Source organism: Triturus cristatus, chromosome 8 (assembly GCF_964204655.1).
Source record: "Triturus cristatus chromosome 8, aTriCri1.1, whole genome shotgun sequence".
NCBI lineage: Eukaryota > Metazoa > Chordata > Amphibia > Caudata > Salamandridae > Triturus > Triturus cristatus.
This window is the reverse complement of record NC_140591.1, coordinates 835,401,661-835,418,452: the sequence shown is the minus strand read 5'-3', so window position 1 is coordinate 835,418,452 and position 16,792 is coordinate 835,401,661. Positions and strand designations below refer to the sequence as shown.

The window sequence follows — 16,792 nt, the reverse complement described above, 5'->3', positions numbered from 1 at the left end:
GCCAACAGCTTAAACTCGCGTAAATGCGAGACCTATTGCATTGCAAATGCTTGTTTAAGATTGCTGTGGGTAATTTACTTGTAATTTTTCTATTTTGGTATATATGTTTATATGGTGGTGAAGCCATTAGTATTCCAAGCCATATGTTTTCAGTTGTGTGTTAACCAGGAGGGTAGGCCGAGGGGAACTCACCAACAACCATTCCATTCTCTGACAGGACTGTCCAACGCAAATGATGTGTACTATTTTCTTTGCAGCCTTGAGCCAAGGGAAATCTATTAGGGTCCCTGAAATTTCAGCTTGCAGCAAAGCCTTCTATCACGCTGTGCAAGGGATTTCTACTATAAGAGGCCATGGATGGAAAGGGCATGGATATTCTACTCGTTCTCCGCATTGAATGCGAGTTCCTCAGCAAATGGGCTCAGTTGAGTATTAAATGTACCAGCTCCCCAATGCAGGAATGAAAATCTGCATTACTTCAAGTCTTCCTTGTCCCAATCTTTGGATTCCATCCCTCTTGCTCAAGGACCAGTTTCAACCTTTGCCAGATTACATATTGCTTGGTAGTGAGTCATTACTGAAACAGGATGACATGGGCAACATTTTAAAAAACAACTGAGTTATTTTCTTTTCTAAAGTTCACATCACTCAGTAATCCTTTGGAAACTCCGATTTGCCACACCTAACAAAGTAATCTTAAACGGAAGTTCAGAATTGCCAGTAATCACGTGGGAAGCCCTCAAGAATGAGAGAGAGTATTGAGTGAGAATCAAACAGGACCAGGTGATAGAAACACAACCTACAAGATAGCCCAAGGCTAGCACCTGCTGTTCATGGTGACTGTTTTCCCCCCAGTTCTAAAAAACAATTTCCTCCACTTTATGGCCTTTGACTACTAGATGTGAATGGACGTACCAAGGAGAGGCCAATGACTGTATGGGTGCCAGCATTCTGCTCTGTTCTTTACTTCGAATTCTATTTCCTGTGCATAAAGTGTACATGAAACCTACATCTATTCATCCATCCAGCTTTCTGTCCATCTTATAATCATCTTTCAAATACCCCTTGAGCTTTATCTGGTACTGTACGTAAACTTGAATTCTCTTCATATGAGACACTCCGGGTTGGACTGTACGCGCCTGCGCCTCTGTTCAGCTGTGTACATGGTTGACAAATGCTGGCGTTCTGCACGCACGGTGCATGAAGGTTTCTGTGCAGAAATACATTAGGGTTTCGTGTTAGTCTGCGTAGGTCATAAGGGGGGTGTTGCTAAACGTGAGGGGACACCTAAACTATTGCTAAACAGAGGTCGGCGCCCCCTCCACAGGTCAGCATCCAGTGCAGCTGCACCAGTCGCACTGCCCTAAAGCCGGCCCTGTATACGAGTCATCTAAAGCAACGTCGGCGTCCTGCATCACTGTGGGAATGCACGCGCTGTAAAACGACAACCTGCTTCGTGGTTTCTCTAATATTCAACAGTTTTGTTCAGTGTTACAAGTTAGTTACAACGCACAGCCTCTCATCTTCCCAAGTAACGACCTATCATCACCTTCCGGCTGATTACTCCAAACCACCATGGTTAAGGAAACAAGCATCGATCTCTTGTCTTTATAGGGCCATGTGTTTCTATCTAGAAACACATGGCCCCATAAAGATAAGAAAGTGCTTTGCGACAGCAGCAAAGCAGGTGACCCAGTCCGAATCGGAGACCAAAGGGCGTCAACAAAAAACCCTAATTTCCAATGGCAGGCCACCGTTTAGCATAAACGGTGACGCCAGCCAATAAAAATGAGGGGCGGGGCTTCAAGTCCCCTTCTCAAATCTACTCTCCTACAAAATCTCACGCCCATCGACAGCGCTTTGCGCTGCAACGCCAATATCGCTCTTGTTTTTTGTGAGTAGAAGAGTTGGACAAGCAGGACAATTCAAAAGGTATCCTTTGCAGGACACTTGAATACATATGTACTATACTATGTTTGAGCAGCTAGCTAGCTGACATGAATATAAAGGAGCCCTTGTGGATTTCCGTGAGTCAGATCAGATTCTCTTGAAGAGGCCCTTTCTCTTCTGAGCCCTGCTTAACACATGTGTACAGGAGGAGCCCTGTATTCATGTCCTCAATGTTTGAGACAAAAAAAATACTCATTGATTTCTGAACAATGAGAGTAAAAGTGTTAAGGTAACATGTCGTTCCTGATTATATTTCGCATTCTTTACATGATCCTGCATTCCCTATGAGTGTTTGCATTTTCACATCTGAGTCACATCTAGGTGTTTATAATGGGGCAGAATTGGGTTGCAGCTGAAGACAGTGCGAGTTTCACTCAGTGGGGCAGAAGGGTGTTCGGGGGGGATAGGATGTGGCACTATGGCCAGAGCTACAGAATTTGGAACTGGGAAACCTGATTCAGCCTTCATGACTAGTCCATCAGACCACTCTCCTGAGGAAGCACATTCCCCTACTAGACCTTAGAAGGCCCTACTAGAACTTAGACGCCCTGGCCTCTTAGCACCAGCAGGTGGACCTTACCGGTGGCCAGTGTTGGTTAACCTTGAAGCCCTGTCCACCACAATCCATACTGAAGGTCACCTCCAGTCTTGCGGGCAGGCCTACAAAGCAGCACACCCTAGAGCAGCAGTGACTTTGCCACTGAGCTAACAGGACCCTTGAGGCCAGTCCGCCTCACCCATTGGTGCTTCCATTTGCCTTGTTCCAGCAGTACTAATGCAACTCACCAGGGATTGGCAATGCAGGACTTGCATTCACACCAGACTAAGGGGAATGTTTACAAGGGCCTTGCATCATGCTTGCACTTTGCAACATGGTACATGCACAACGCAAAGTTCCAGCTGGGTGACCTATCCAGAAGGCTGCTGCGGCGTGATATGACCACATATGAGGTGGGTCGTTCAATACAGATGCAGATTTTAGTGCTTGAATCAATGGCTGGTTCACCTGGGCCCTTTGCTACAACCGCATTAAATGCTACTGAACGGATGAAGTTTGATGCTGTAGGACTGCAACAGAACAAAGGCTGTGTTAGCATCAAAAGGGCACAGTTCTTTAGGAGCTTAGCAAATAACCTGCGAAAAAGGATGACAATGACTAATGCATCAAATGTTTCTAGATGCACAACCACAAACAATGACAAAATGGAATACAAAGAGTTGATACATAGAATTACAACCAGTTTATTGCCCAGATCCAGTAGACATCTTATATGGTGAGGCAGAATTACTAAACCGTTGTAGCAGGTTGCAGGTATTTGATACTAGGCAGTACATCCTTTGTTTCAGAGAGTACAAACAGAATAAAAATTGCATCCCTGGAAGCCTGAAACCATTAGTGCACATTATAGACACCTTTTGCACCTCCACTGCTGAAGGTGAACGGGGCTTTAGTGTAATGAATGAGGTGCTCACATCACTGCGGAACAGAATATCAATCAATCGTCTGTCTTCTATAATGTTCAGAAAAATCGTGGGGTCTCCTGTCATAGAATTTAAACCTGAATTTTATGTTCATAAATGGTTAGAAAAAGGGAGGAGAAGTGCCGATGAAAGAAACTGCATGGCTCGGACACAAATGTCTTATGATTCCACTTATAAGCGTATTTGGAACATTCTGTGATTGGAAACATGTCCCAGATTGTAAATGTATTAAATGTAAACAACTTGTATATTAAACCTCAAATAAACAGGTTTATCCATTGTTTGAATTAAATAACATTGTAAGCTGTAACTGGTCAGTGAAATGCCAAACATACTAAAAATTGATATGTTTTGCTATTTCTAGCCACACCTCCGACTCCGCCCACTGATCTAATCTTCGGTTTATTCCCGCCCTCTCATTCTTCGCCCACAGTTCCCCTACTTTTTTTTCCCCACTTCGACCACTGGTGATAACTATTATATTTTTGGCCAGAGTAATAGTGTGTATAGTATTTTTTGTTTTTTCAGAATGTTGTGCTGCATTTCCCTTCACTTTGGAACAACGTATGCTGCCTTCCCATGTCATGTTGTGATGCTAAGCTGTCAATCATCATTCACTGGACCCAAATACCTTTTTAAAAATTGCTTTTATGAGTTCCTGACATCTGAACACTAATTTCACCTTTCACACTTCAATGCTTGTGTGCTGCTCCCCGTCCCTTTCAAAGTATAACTAAAATCATTCTAGGATGGCCACTGGTGCATCTCTGTGCATGCATCCACACAGAGCACATTCCAAGATGGCCAACTGTGGGTCAGCATACTTGTAGAAGCACAGGCAGCGGTCTTGGAATAGTTTTGGCCATAAACCCTGCCAAAATAAACAAGCACTGGCAAAGTCAATAGCTCACAGACCACATTTAAAAGTCAACCTATTATGGCTTTGCCAATGCTTTTTTTAAATGTTTTTATGGTTATACATGTAATGCTATCAAACGAGAACAAAGGCAATGCGTGAACATTATCTTTTCCACTTTGTACCCAATATTTTACCTATAAAGGTAATATATCTATAGAAATCTTAGGAATAACCTAAACTCAATGATAGACCTCAAGAGTATGGGGTAAAAGAAAAAAAATAGGGAAGCATGAAAAGAGTGTCTTAGGTCCAATTGCTCTCTTCAATCCAGTCCATCCCCACTGCTCCTGTAATACTTCCTGGAGGCCCCAATGGCAGATGAGCTCCCAGGTGAGCCCTCGCGGCATTGTCATCATAGCCTGAGGCGTCTTCATCACACCCTGAGGCGGTGCAAAACTGCAGATGAGACCATGAGGCTAGAGACTGGGAGGGCACAATCTATGAGTTCCTCTGACCTAGCTCTGAGTCACAATCGAACTTTTAAGTCTTTACACTTCTAGAAAGGTTGCCACCTCTAACGGAAACAATGTAAAGCTTCTTTTAACTGAACTCCCGTGTTGACAGAAAAAAAATATGTACACGAGAGAGCACGGGTGAGAAACACTTGCTGTGGGTACGGAGAATGATGTGAGACAAACACGCTCTTTGTTCCACCAGCTAGGCGGGGATCATCACAAAACTGATACAGCATTGATGCAGCAGAAGTACTCAAACTCGTGGATTATAAATTGAGTTTATGAATAGTGCAATAAGGGCGCCTCCGAGGTCTCCATGTTTTTAAATATATACATTTTCTGTTACTATTTTTAATTTGTTATTGTTCAGTTACAAAAACTATGAAAAAAATGAATTATCAAATAATCGATCAATAATAAGTTCTTGTTATAGAGTGCTTCTTGCTGCACTTCTAACATTTCCAAGTGTTGCAAATAACAGGCAGTACGATTACGAAACGTAACTCATTTGACCAAACTCATAAGAATGGAAAGCTGAGTCAGCCCTGCAGGGATTCGGGTTAGTTCCATGTGACATACAAGGTCTCAGCGGTGCGTATTCAACTGACCCAAAGCCATTCCACCAGCAACAACCAAACGACTACCTGTAAAGATATTTCTCAACCGATCCTCGCTTTTTACCCAAATGATTTTATTAATCGCCTAAAACTAAATTAATCACACCTAATTATAAATATGCTTATTGGGTAGTTACTAAATGTACAGTTTATGTATTCGGGCTTTTGAGTTGGGGGCCAGTGATTGCAATGTAGACACGTCAATCATTGTAAAACAAAAGGCTTTTTGCCTCTACAATATCGACACGCACACAAAGGTTTCAAGTCAAATATACACACGCATACATTTATAGTTTGACAACAAATCGCATTCTCGAATATGTGTTGTTCATACGTGCGCTGCCCTCGACGCCGTACGGAAGGAAATTAGCTTGAGATGTTTATCCAGCCTAACTTGAGGTGATGTGACTGGGCGCCATGCCACAGAGAGCTTTATTCAACATGCGCAGGGCTGTTCATCTGATCAGCTGTGGGCCCTGACAGCTGACAGGCGCGCGCGCGCACAGGTCCTTGGAGCGCGTGTCACTGTAGTCCGCGCGCCCGCATTCTTAGTTGTTGGACCAAGGCCAAACCAGAGAGGTTTTTTTTAGCACAAATTCATGATTAAGGCACCAGTTCAAACAATGTAAAGTGAGCTTCGGAAGCAGCTTAATGAATTAAAAAAATAAAATTATGTAATGCAGATCCGAGACTTAAACTGTTGGCAATGGTGTTCTTATTTGCCAAGTGCAGCTTCGAATCTGAAATCAAGAACAGAATTAACAAGCATTGTCAAAACCAATCAGTACTACTACTGCCAAGTACCACGTATCAGGCTTTAGATTAGCACATTTCACTGTGGTGACCCGCATCACCGCACTGAAATGCAAAGTCACGCATATAGCGCCTTCTCAGCGTCCCGGAGTGCTGGCTGATACACCATAGTTACTGAAAGCTAGAGTGGGCGCACACTGCTCCCGGTAGGCTTGGGGGTTGGCTGAAGTGTAGCTGCTACAATGTAATAGACATGTCATGATTACAATTCAAACACCACGTGGTGGCGGAATTCTGATACATTGCACCGACGTTAGGAGCAGTCAGTCAGTGCCCAATGGCTACTACAGCGATAGTGTAGTCAGCCAGTGAGGTCAGGCAGGAGTTTGTGAGACTCACAGTTAGGTGGGTCCTGCCGCCCGGGAAGCGAGTGAGCGGCCGTTGAATCAGAAAGAAAGTTTTGGCTGCTCAGCTGGCAGCAATGTAGGGCAGCTCGCCATGCGCAGTAATGAATGACCCCGCAACACCAACACGACCCCACCCCAACTCAACCACCGACTGGCTGCCGCCAGAGTGGTTCACAGCTGCCCAGACCACACCTGCCTGACTGTACAGCTACTGGGCCAAGCCGCGACCCTCAATCATGCCCGGCAGCCGATGTTTCTGCTGGCAAAGTCCCAAATCAGGTTGCGACGGCCCCCAGGGTCGGATTGACAGGGCGGGCAATCGGCCATTACCCAAGGTGCCTGTGCCAGCTGGTGGGCTGTTTTATCCAGCTGTAAATAACCTCACATTTGCCTGGACAGGCTTGGCCACTGGCGCTCAACCCAAAAGGCTGGTGCAGCCTTAGAGCTGAGGTCAGTAAGACCAGGTACAAAGCCTAGCTGGCTCATTATCATGTGCAGTAGGACAATGGGCCAAACTGAGGAGACACGTGCGTCTGAGCACGACAGTGAGGCTTGGGGAGCGGCAGTGCTGCTTTTGAGCATCCAGCCAGCACTAACGTTTCACAGTCAACACTAACGTGGCAGGGGAGATGGGGCTGTGCAGTGGGCTTTTTGAAAGTCTCTGCCTTTATCTCCAGCAAACAGACGAGCCTGGGTGGCAACTAAAAACTTAAAAATTGTGATGGAGCTTTCCTTCTTCATTAAACGAAAATAATAAATGATGCATAGCAACCGATAGGAGCAAAAAGAAAAGTTTTTTTGAAAACATCCCGGTGAAAAATATTAATCCAGGAACACAATGACAAATGGAAGGGAGAATAGAAATGGACGGGAGAGTAACACCGATTGAGAGGAGGGATAAAGGTATGAGAGATATAACAAGAACTGAAATAAAGCTTACAGGGGAGACACAGGAGGGAGAGAGAGGGGGAGGAGATTTGTAGACTGACAGACAAGGATAGGAAACAACAAGGATAAATGAGAGCGACAGCGCTTAGAACATAGGTAAAGTTTTTGTTATAGATCGATAGACAGAAACAGGGCTAGAAAATCTGACAGATAGTTGCACTTGGTTGCAGTGGCGGTGAAATTAGGGAACAGAGAAAGGTTTGAGAGTAGGGCTATATGAGAGAGAGAGAGAGAGAGAGAGAGAGAGAGAGAGAGAGAGATCGAGCGAGAGCGAGAGCGAGAATTCCGAGGAGATTAATTGAAAGTTGCATTTGGAGTGGATTCCTGTAGCTTTTCCAGATACAAATCAAATCTCTCCACACAATAAAAAAAAGACATCAAGTGCCAAGTTGTAACCAGTCACATCACTTGCAGAGGGGCTTCTGGGTGACAACTAAAAGAGGAAATCTGGCACAACTCTGATGTGTACAACTGTGGATGCACTGCTGCCGCTTTCCGGGGAATTTGGCAGTCACCTAAGGGTGGGTGGCAGCTACAAAGGATCTCAAGGTGACCCAGAAAGCCACTGGTTCAAGATTGAGCAGGTACTTCATGGGCATGAAAGTGAAGTGAGGAGGAACTTCAGTGGCCCTAGGGTTATCATGAGTCTCCAGCGCCTAATGTGGACGGGAAGTTCAGGGTCGTATGTCATGAGCAGAAAGCTCGTGTACCTGAGAGTGACCATATGCCCGAGGGAACGGAGGGTGAGCAGAGGCCTGGGGACAAGCAAGAACATAAGGGACATGAGATTGAGCAATTGTTTCTGGGAAATTGAGGTAAACTGGAGCCTCAGATCTCGAAACTGAGCGATACCCTTGAAGCTCCTGCTTGCCTCATTGTCCTCTGTTGGAACTTGGAGAAAACTGGAGCCTCAGAGCACCTGATGATTTGGCCTGGGAATAAACATCTAAGAGCCTTTCAGATGAACATGATTATTAGTGATCGTATAGATTTCTCTCAAAAGGACTACCCTGACACCAAGGAAGGTTTCATGTGCGGCCATTATCCATAAATGTGAGTCACTTTTTCTTTGGGTGACCGGGCCTAATTTGAATTCCAATCCAACCCTGGCAGCCGCCCACCACCAGGCAGGCTCCTGACGGCACTCTACACTGCAAAAGTAAGTGTCCAGCCTAGCCCTTGATGTATCATTACAAAGTTGCCAGTCCTAATAAAAATGTGCTTGCACATGACAGACAGACGGACAGACAGACAGACAGACAGACAGACACCGGTCTCTGTTTTACAGAATAGTACGCATGTAATTACATATTTTGTGCTTGTGGCCTAACGCTAACTGTAGTAATGCCATCACAGCGGCTACACACGAATAGACAGCAACACATACTACACACTGAGACAAGGACGTGCATCCTTGGCTGCAAAATGTATTCGGAGCGTATTTTTAATTATAACGCATCAAGTAAACATTATAAGAGGTAGTCGGAGAGAGATGACTTTTCTAGATTGACAAACCTCAGATTCTAATGCACGTTCATTACAAGTATACATCTCTGTGTCTGTGAAGCCAGCCCCATAAACGTGTCTGCAGTGCAGACAGATTGGGGCTTTTATTATTACACAATAACGCTCAATAGACTTACTTTATGACAAAAGATGAACAATTTTCTTTTAATTTGACTAGAACCAGGGCTTTAAGTGGGATGAAAAAACTCGGGGGGGGGGCGGGGTTCTCGAAGGGGCGTGACACATGTAATTAAGGGCGTGGCTTAACACAAAAGCTAAAAATCTGTGCTTAGCTTAGTGTGCCGCCCGACTTGTATTTTGCTGTTTTTTCTGTCATTGCATCCAGGTGAGACCCGGCCCACTTTAAATCCTGTCTAGAACTATCGACCCTTGCCCACGGCGGAAACGATGTTGATGAGAAACATGTTTAGATGCATTGTTGTGTGTCTTCAGCCATGGCTGTATGTGAGAGCCCCCCTTCATTAGGGTGTGAGCCAACACTGTCGTGCCAGCCGGTCGGGTCTGACCTGCTGTCCAAGATTACTTCAACACCGTTTCTATGTCAGCAGAAGCTAGAGCCTGTACCTCTGTGACAGACTGCGCCGGCTGGTGTGATCTGGTGCCACTGCGGGGCTGGGCAGGTAGTAGTGTGCAGACCGCTCAGCTTAAAGATTTTTATTAGAATGCTAAACTAGTCTTTTTTTAAATAAACAGCCTGGCTGTGGCCTGTGTGCCTCAGCCACTGATTTAGGCTTGCCCAACGCCCGGTGTTTGCATCGAGTAAGTATTATCTTTTGTATTGAAATGTGCGTGTGTCTGCATATGTACACAGAACTTTAATAAAGTGCGGTCTCTGAAAGACTTGCTTAATGTTTACTATCATGGTTACACATTTCGTTAATAGTACGATCAGGTTACAAGGGCACTAAGTTACTGCCCTTCCATTTCTGGTGCTTTACTTCTTTTGAGTTTCTCGTTGCTCAAATGGGTGTAATTTCTGATATTTATAGGTTTCCTTTGACTTCGTTGATTGATTTTCCTCGCGAGAAAGTCTCACTCATAGTCATCGAAATGCCAGTCAATTACATTGAAATTATGAAAATATCATACATAGCAATCTGAAATCTTGCAAGCTAGGGTCAAAAAGGTTCGCCTAAGTGAAACCTATTGGCTTTGTCAATATTTTTTACATGTTGCTGGCAGTTGAGCTACTGTGAAACATGGCTTAAAGTTAAAAAATAGCCCTATGACATGGCCACCATCTACTGTATCACAGAACCAAGGCCAGACTGGCCGTAGCAGGCACCGAGCATTTCACCAGTGAACCGCCAGGGTGGGGGCCGATTTTGGGCCCCTGGGGGCTGTTTTTGTGACAGGGCCGTTTTTGCAGCATAGCTGCAAAATCGGCCCCGGTAACAAAATCAGGCGAAATCAACCCTGGCAAACAGCTTGGCCGCACCCCCAACCCCCCAGGGGGGGCAGACCGAGCTCTTTGCCGGTTTCGGTTCAGCGCTTTTTTTTTCTTTCATCCATGTTGAACAGCAGCTCAATTGCTGTGTAACATGTCAAAAAATGTACCCAGTCAATAGATTTTGTATAGGCAAAACCTACTGGCTTTGGCAATGCTCATTGTGGATGGGTCCTATTCGGAGTGGGCTAAGATGCCGCAAGCAGCGCGGTCAGAATGCAGCTGCAGCTCAATTAAAACAAAAAGGCACAACTCCACGCACTCTTGTGCGCTATGAATGTGAGATGTGCCTGTGAGCAGCCATCATTTGTTTACATGCTGCAAATGATACAATATTGTTCACAATGCGCTGTAACACAATGTTTATCTTCAAGCTAATATTGAGAAATGTAATTACTTGCTGCAAGGTGTCCCTAAACCAGAATGGACCAGCACCCTGCCTTTTAACCCCTTCGCTGCGGCGCGAATTCCGCCGCAGCGCTGGGGGGGTTTGGGGTGAGCGCGTCGCCGCCATGCTCATGACGGAACCACGCCGTCATGAGTCACGGGCGAGCTGTGCTCATGACGGCGTGGTTCCGTCACGACTCCGCCCACTTGCATTGATCGCCCGCACAGGCGGGGAATCAGAGCCGCGTGGGCGGAGCGGCAGCCAACGGCCGCAGCATGACGGAACCACTCCGTCATGAGCACACGGCGCCCGTGGCTCATGACGGAGTGGTTCCGTCATGAGCATGCAAGGGGTTAACACAGTCATCACAGGTATAGCGCTCTCCCCAGCCTGGGTACCCGCCAATGACTACGCCACACACAGAGCTCAGTATTACATGTCTTTATTCTGCTACGTGCAACTTCTTGAGGATCACAACTTTATTGACCTAGATGGGGCGGTAAAGATCGTTTCTGAACCATTGCTGGTCTGACATTATTGGTTCAATAGTTTAGACACACCAGTGTTGTGTATGCTAAAACATTTCCTAGCAGTGTGCTCGTACTTGTGTAGCCAGGGGAGGAACATTACAACCTCAGAATCTACAGAAGAGAAACAAGCGTTTAGACAGACGCACTGACAGCCTAGTGGGAACTAGCCTGCCATACTTTACTTGCTAGTGTATGAGTGAGTGTTTATCGTATATACCAAAGAAAACTGGCAAGACCTAGCATACTCCCCTCTGAATCCATCCCAGGAAGGCCCTGACGCAATAGGCCAAACAGATATGGGGAGCGTCAATGTGTAAGAGAGGATAATACGCAATTCCCAAGAAGGAAACCAAGTCAGATTCATGCCTAAAACATATGAACTATGAAGAGGTCTTTCATTCACGAGTATTAAAAGAACCAGGGAACATAATTTCCTTTAAAAAAATGTTTACGTGATAAATGCATATGATAAAGTAGAGTATAATTTAGCAAATTAAACAAAGTGTGAGGTCTGTAGAGCAGTGGTCCAAATCCGAAAGGATAGGCCAAGCCTTTAGACATTTAATTGCCATGTATTATATATATATGTGTAATATTGGAGTGTAAGGTCGGGGCCATCGCAATGAGTCACTTTCATGCGCCACACACCATTACCAGTGTGGCACACGAAATCAGCTCCCATCGCGGTCTCCCGGTGAGGAGCGGATATCACACAGTAGCAGGGAAAACTAGCTGAAAATCACAGTAAATAGTGGGTTTCCAGCTCGTTTTGCAAGATTTTCAACTGCCAACGTTCATTAAGGAGTGTGGAAACACCCCAGGACATTGGCACTGGTCTCGGCATGCTTTTATTTCGTTTGGGAGGAGGGGTCTTAGGGGCAGGGTGGAGTTCAAAAGTACCTCGTAAGCACTCCTTGGCGCAAGGCCCGCCCCTTCTCACACTGAGATTGTTCTGCGAGTTGGCAGGTATGAATGTACCCTTCAAACCTCCATCTTGCATTGACATTACAGGCTGGTTCCCTCGCCTATTCTGTAGTCCCTTAAATGCCTCTTATTTGCTGCTAATGCGCTGAGGGAAAAGTGAGGAGCGAAAACTAAAGAAAGTAAACATGGCTGTGTTACCCCTATCCACTTTGGTTCCTGTCAATGCCTTCATGGCCCTTGAGACTACGAGTATCAGGAACATTGTCTGGGGTACAAAAGCACAAGCCATGGGCAGCAGCCGATACCTACCCCTAATTGACATCCATATAAAAAGGCATCAGCCAAGATAGCATACACTTGGAATGCAGCAGAAACGCCTCAAAGTAAAAGTTAATCAAACCAATCCAAAAGATAAAAAGGCATACAAGAATAAAAGAAAAGCAAAACAATCATATCTACGAGTGTCACACCTATAACGCCAAAGATAAACAAAGGTTATTCATGGCTACCCTTCTTCACACACAAGCCTACACTTTTAAAGTTTAAATCATGGAAAATTGTACATGGAAACAGTGAAAAGTCTGGTGTGCATGTCGTCACTCTTGTTTTAGGTTTGTGGTCCCCAAGGTGCTTATACGAAGAGCCTAGTCTTCAGCTTCTTGAGGAACTCAAGAAGTGGGGAGATTTCTGGTGTGTTGAGGGAGGTCATTCCAAGGCTTGGCTGCGCAGAAGAATCGCGCATTTCCAATACCCTACCTATTCACTAGCAGGGCCGGACTGGCCGTAGCGGGCTCCGGGCAATCCCCCGGTGCGCCGCACGGGTGGGGGCCGGTTTTGGGCCCCTGGGGGCCGTTTTTACAGCATAGCTGCAAAATCGTCCCTGTAACAAAATCGGCCGAAAACCGGCCCTGGCAAAGAACTCGGCGGCACCACCAACCCCCCGGGAAGGGGGGGTGGGGACTGCCGACCCCTTTGCCTGGGCCGGTTTTGGTTCCCAGTCTGGCCCTGTTCACTGGCCACAAAAATCAATCCATGCGCAATAATGACTGAATAGTCAAAATCCCAATCATGTAGCCATGGAAAATTGTGTAGTCCTTGTGTCCCTGACAAATGTATTATGCTGAAGAAATTAACTCCAAATGAATATAAAGCACAAAAGCATGGATCCTATGTACACGCCCATACGTTTATCATTCTTACTCCATCCCTCTGCATCTTCTTGCCAGGTAGAACATTCTAGGGAAGGGCTTGTATGTAAATGCCTAAATAATAAAATAATAATAATAAAATAGAACGTATACAGGTGTGCATATTTTCAAGAAGCACCAGCCTTATCCCCTAAAAAGCACTGCCATTCTTTTACTGCTTCCATCTCTGTCCTGGAGTTTTTGTAACCTCATACTTTAAGTAAAATAATTTTGTTTACTAGCTTTGCATTGGATTTCGGGATAAAAGGTACTACACCTCCCCCCTGCTGCTCCCCCTTCCCCGAATTCCACTCTTGCCTCTTCCCCCAAACAGTAACAACCAGCTTCTTTTTTTCCAGCTCAGGAGTCCGCAACATTTTCTGTAGAAATAGCAACTCGTGTCAGTGAAAATCATCACGAGTTACTAATATTTTTAGAGCTTTAATACTGACCCCATCAGAGAAGATGACATTAGTGCCTACCGTATGCAAGATTACCAGCAGTGATCACCTCAGTGCATCAGGCTCGGTTTCCAGCATTACTGTAAAAAATGCTTTGTCAAATTGTAAGTGATACGCAAACACATGATGGGCGGAATGCTGAATAAATCATACATTCACCCCCAGTCAAAAGATCTGGGTTAAATCCATTGTTCTTCTGCTCACTACACCACCCCTGTTTGGACCCAGCTATATGCAAATCAGTCTTGACCCTGTGCCTCATGGGAACAGTCCAGCCCGAACTGTCAAGCCAGGTCCTCCCTGGACCAAAAACAAGCATCCTGGGACCGGTTTCTGGGTATTGCCCTTCATCAGCCAGGCTAGCATGAATCCAGTGGCAAAGTGAGCAAGGGACCCACGTCTGGGCATACCCATCCCACTTAGGGCGAAAAGTGACACGCAAACACATGATGGATGGATTGCTGAATAAATCATACATTCACCCCCAGTCAAAAGATCTGGGTTAAATCCATTGTTCTTCTGCTCACTAGGCCACCCCAGTTTGGACCCAGCTATATGCAAATCAGCTGGGTCCTGGCCTGGCAGTTCGGGCTGGAATGTTCCCATTGGGCGCAGGGTCAAGACTGATTTGCATATGGCTGGGTCCAAACTGGAATGGCATGGTGGGCAAAAAAACGATGGATTTAGGCCCAGATCTCTGTACTGGGGTTAATGTATGACATTGTTTTGCATTCTGTTAATCAATTGTTGTTTTTGCATTTGTCACCCAAGTGGGACGGGTATGCCCAGACGTGGGTCCCGTGCTCTCCATGCCACTGGATTCAAGCCCGAAACCGGTCCTAGGATGCTTGATTCCAGTCCAGGGAGGACCTGGCCAGGCAGTTCGGGCTGGACTGTTCCCATGAGGCACAGGGTCAAGACTGATTTGCATATGGCTGGGTCCAAACTGGAATGGCATGGTGAGCAAAAAAACGATGGATTTAGGCCCAGATCTCTGCACTGGGGTGAATGTATGACATTGTTTTGCATTCTGTACATCAATTGTTGTTTTAGCATTTGTCAAATTGTAATGCCTCTACATGGCCAATATAAAAAACAAATAGTTGCAATGCCCCTGGCACCAGGTTAATATTAGTAATAAGTCTCCACAACACCAGCTTATAATTTCTGACAATACATACATCTTTCTTCCAAATACACACTTTTCAATTTTGGTATCCATATTTGTATTCAACCAAGCAAAGGCTTCTCGTTTACTAGGCTGGGCTGTAGACAGGGGAGCTACTTATGGGTAGCTGGAGGGCTGCCAAAAGCAACACAAGCTACTTGTTTCAGAAACCTGATCGAGATCCCGCTCTGGCTGTTGCAGCTCCCCAGGTGATGCGCTGGGCACTACCCCTCTAACCACCCCCAACCCTTCGCACCCAAACATGCCCAGTATGGTGCTATTTGTAAAGCTCCTACAATTCTTGGGCCCTCAGTGGCATGTAGTCTTCTGCACAGTAGTCGATTACTGGACCCCAATACTGCCCATAGGGCTGTTTCTCCTCTAGTACACGCACCATAGGAGATCTAGTCCATCCCCATAATATAGCATCATTTTGCATACTAGTCTTGCGAGGTAGGGAGCAGCCATTTAACCCATTTGTTGAGTACCACCTGCTTAGTAGTGAGCAACAGAGACTTTACTAATGCCTGAGGCGCTTCCACAGTCCCTGCGCTCGACTTCAGGCACCCACCCCAATACCCCACTTGGAGACAAGTAAGTCAGTAAGGATTTATGTTGCCCGCAGTATCCCCAGTAAAACACTTTTCAAAAGGAATGACATAGTGAGAGAATGGCAAGCCCCTGCATTAAAGAACCCCCAGCTCCCACTACAAACGGATAATTGAGTATTTATCAAATATTTACAAAAATATTTTCTCATGGAATTAAATGGAAGATTATTTTATAAGAATACGAAATGTCCCAAAACATTAACAACGACCAATAGAGAAGCAAAGAAAGAAGTCAAAATAGCAAACGTAGCAGAAGAGAAATACACCATGTATAAAACAGACTTTTTCCGATTGCATTCTTTCCATGTGGCAGGGAATATTAATCGAGAGCAGCTGGTCAAAGCTTAGCAGAAACACTGCAAATCAAAAAGGCGCTGTGCTAATCATACCACTTCTTGTCCGTCACAAGAAATGACTCCAGTACACACACATTAAAGCAAAAACAGACAACCAGAAACGCCCGACACACCTGTCCTCGCCTTCAGGAGCAGCCACAGTTGCACGATGTCCCTGCACAGCAAGGAGATGAGGTTTAACGTCATGGTGTCGCCCATGGGTGCAGCCTGTGGTCAGTGAGCCGGCTAGCCTGGAGCCAGCTTCGGGAGCCGCTGCTGAACGGAGACCTCCATGTTACAGTCCGAGCCGGGCGTTTCTCCAACGGGACACAATACCTTTCTTCGAATTACACCCGAAGCCAGGACTCCTTTCAAGCCGGCTCGGAGGGGCCAAAAAGGTCGTACTGCGCCCAGCTCACATCTCCCTGTCTACCGTGCCGCCACTAAACAGAAATTACTCACAGACAGCTGTACACCTGCTCATGATGTGGAACGCCCTGCCAGCTCGGGGGGCTTGTAAACAAAACTCATCCTTGCAGAACCTGTCCTGTTCTCGTGGCCGGCCGCACGTCTGGAGCCTCCCTGCGGCACCCCCAGGCTTAGCAAATGGTAACCTACCCAACGAGGCGGCTTCAGCCGGGAGCGCTGAGACGGACAGCTGTCACACTCAGTGGGAGCTCAGG

The 16,792-nt window shown here is 45.9% G+C and overlaps 1 protein-coding gene across 20 annotated transcripts in view; it reads right to left on the bottom strand.

The window, feature by feature from the left end:
* The window catches only part of MCF2L (MCF.2 cell line derived transforming sequence like), a 927,044-nt gene that overhangs the window by 478,956 nt on the left and 431,296 nt on the right, over positions 1-16,792 (bottom strand). The window contains exon 1 of one of the 20 annotated variants that reach the window (XM_085622300.1): positions 16,244-16,463. The exons of 17 other annotated variants lie outside the window; for them this stretch is intronic. In XM_085622300.1, coding sequence (XP_085478426.1) covers positions 16,244-16,328 — 85 coding nt within the window. In that variant the 5' untranslated portion in view covers positions 16,329-16,463. Of the gene's footprint in view, positions 1-16,243; positions 16,464-16,792 lie in introns of those variants that run through there. 2 more of the 20 variants (XM_085622306.1, XM_085622302.1) reach the window with 2 other exon arrangements.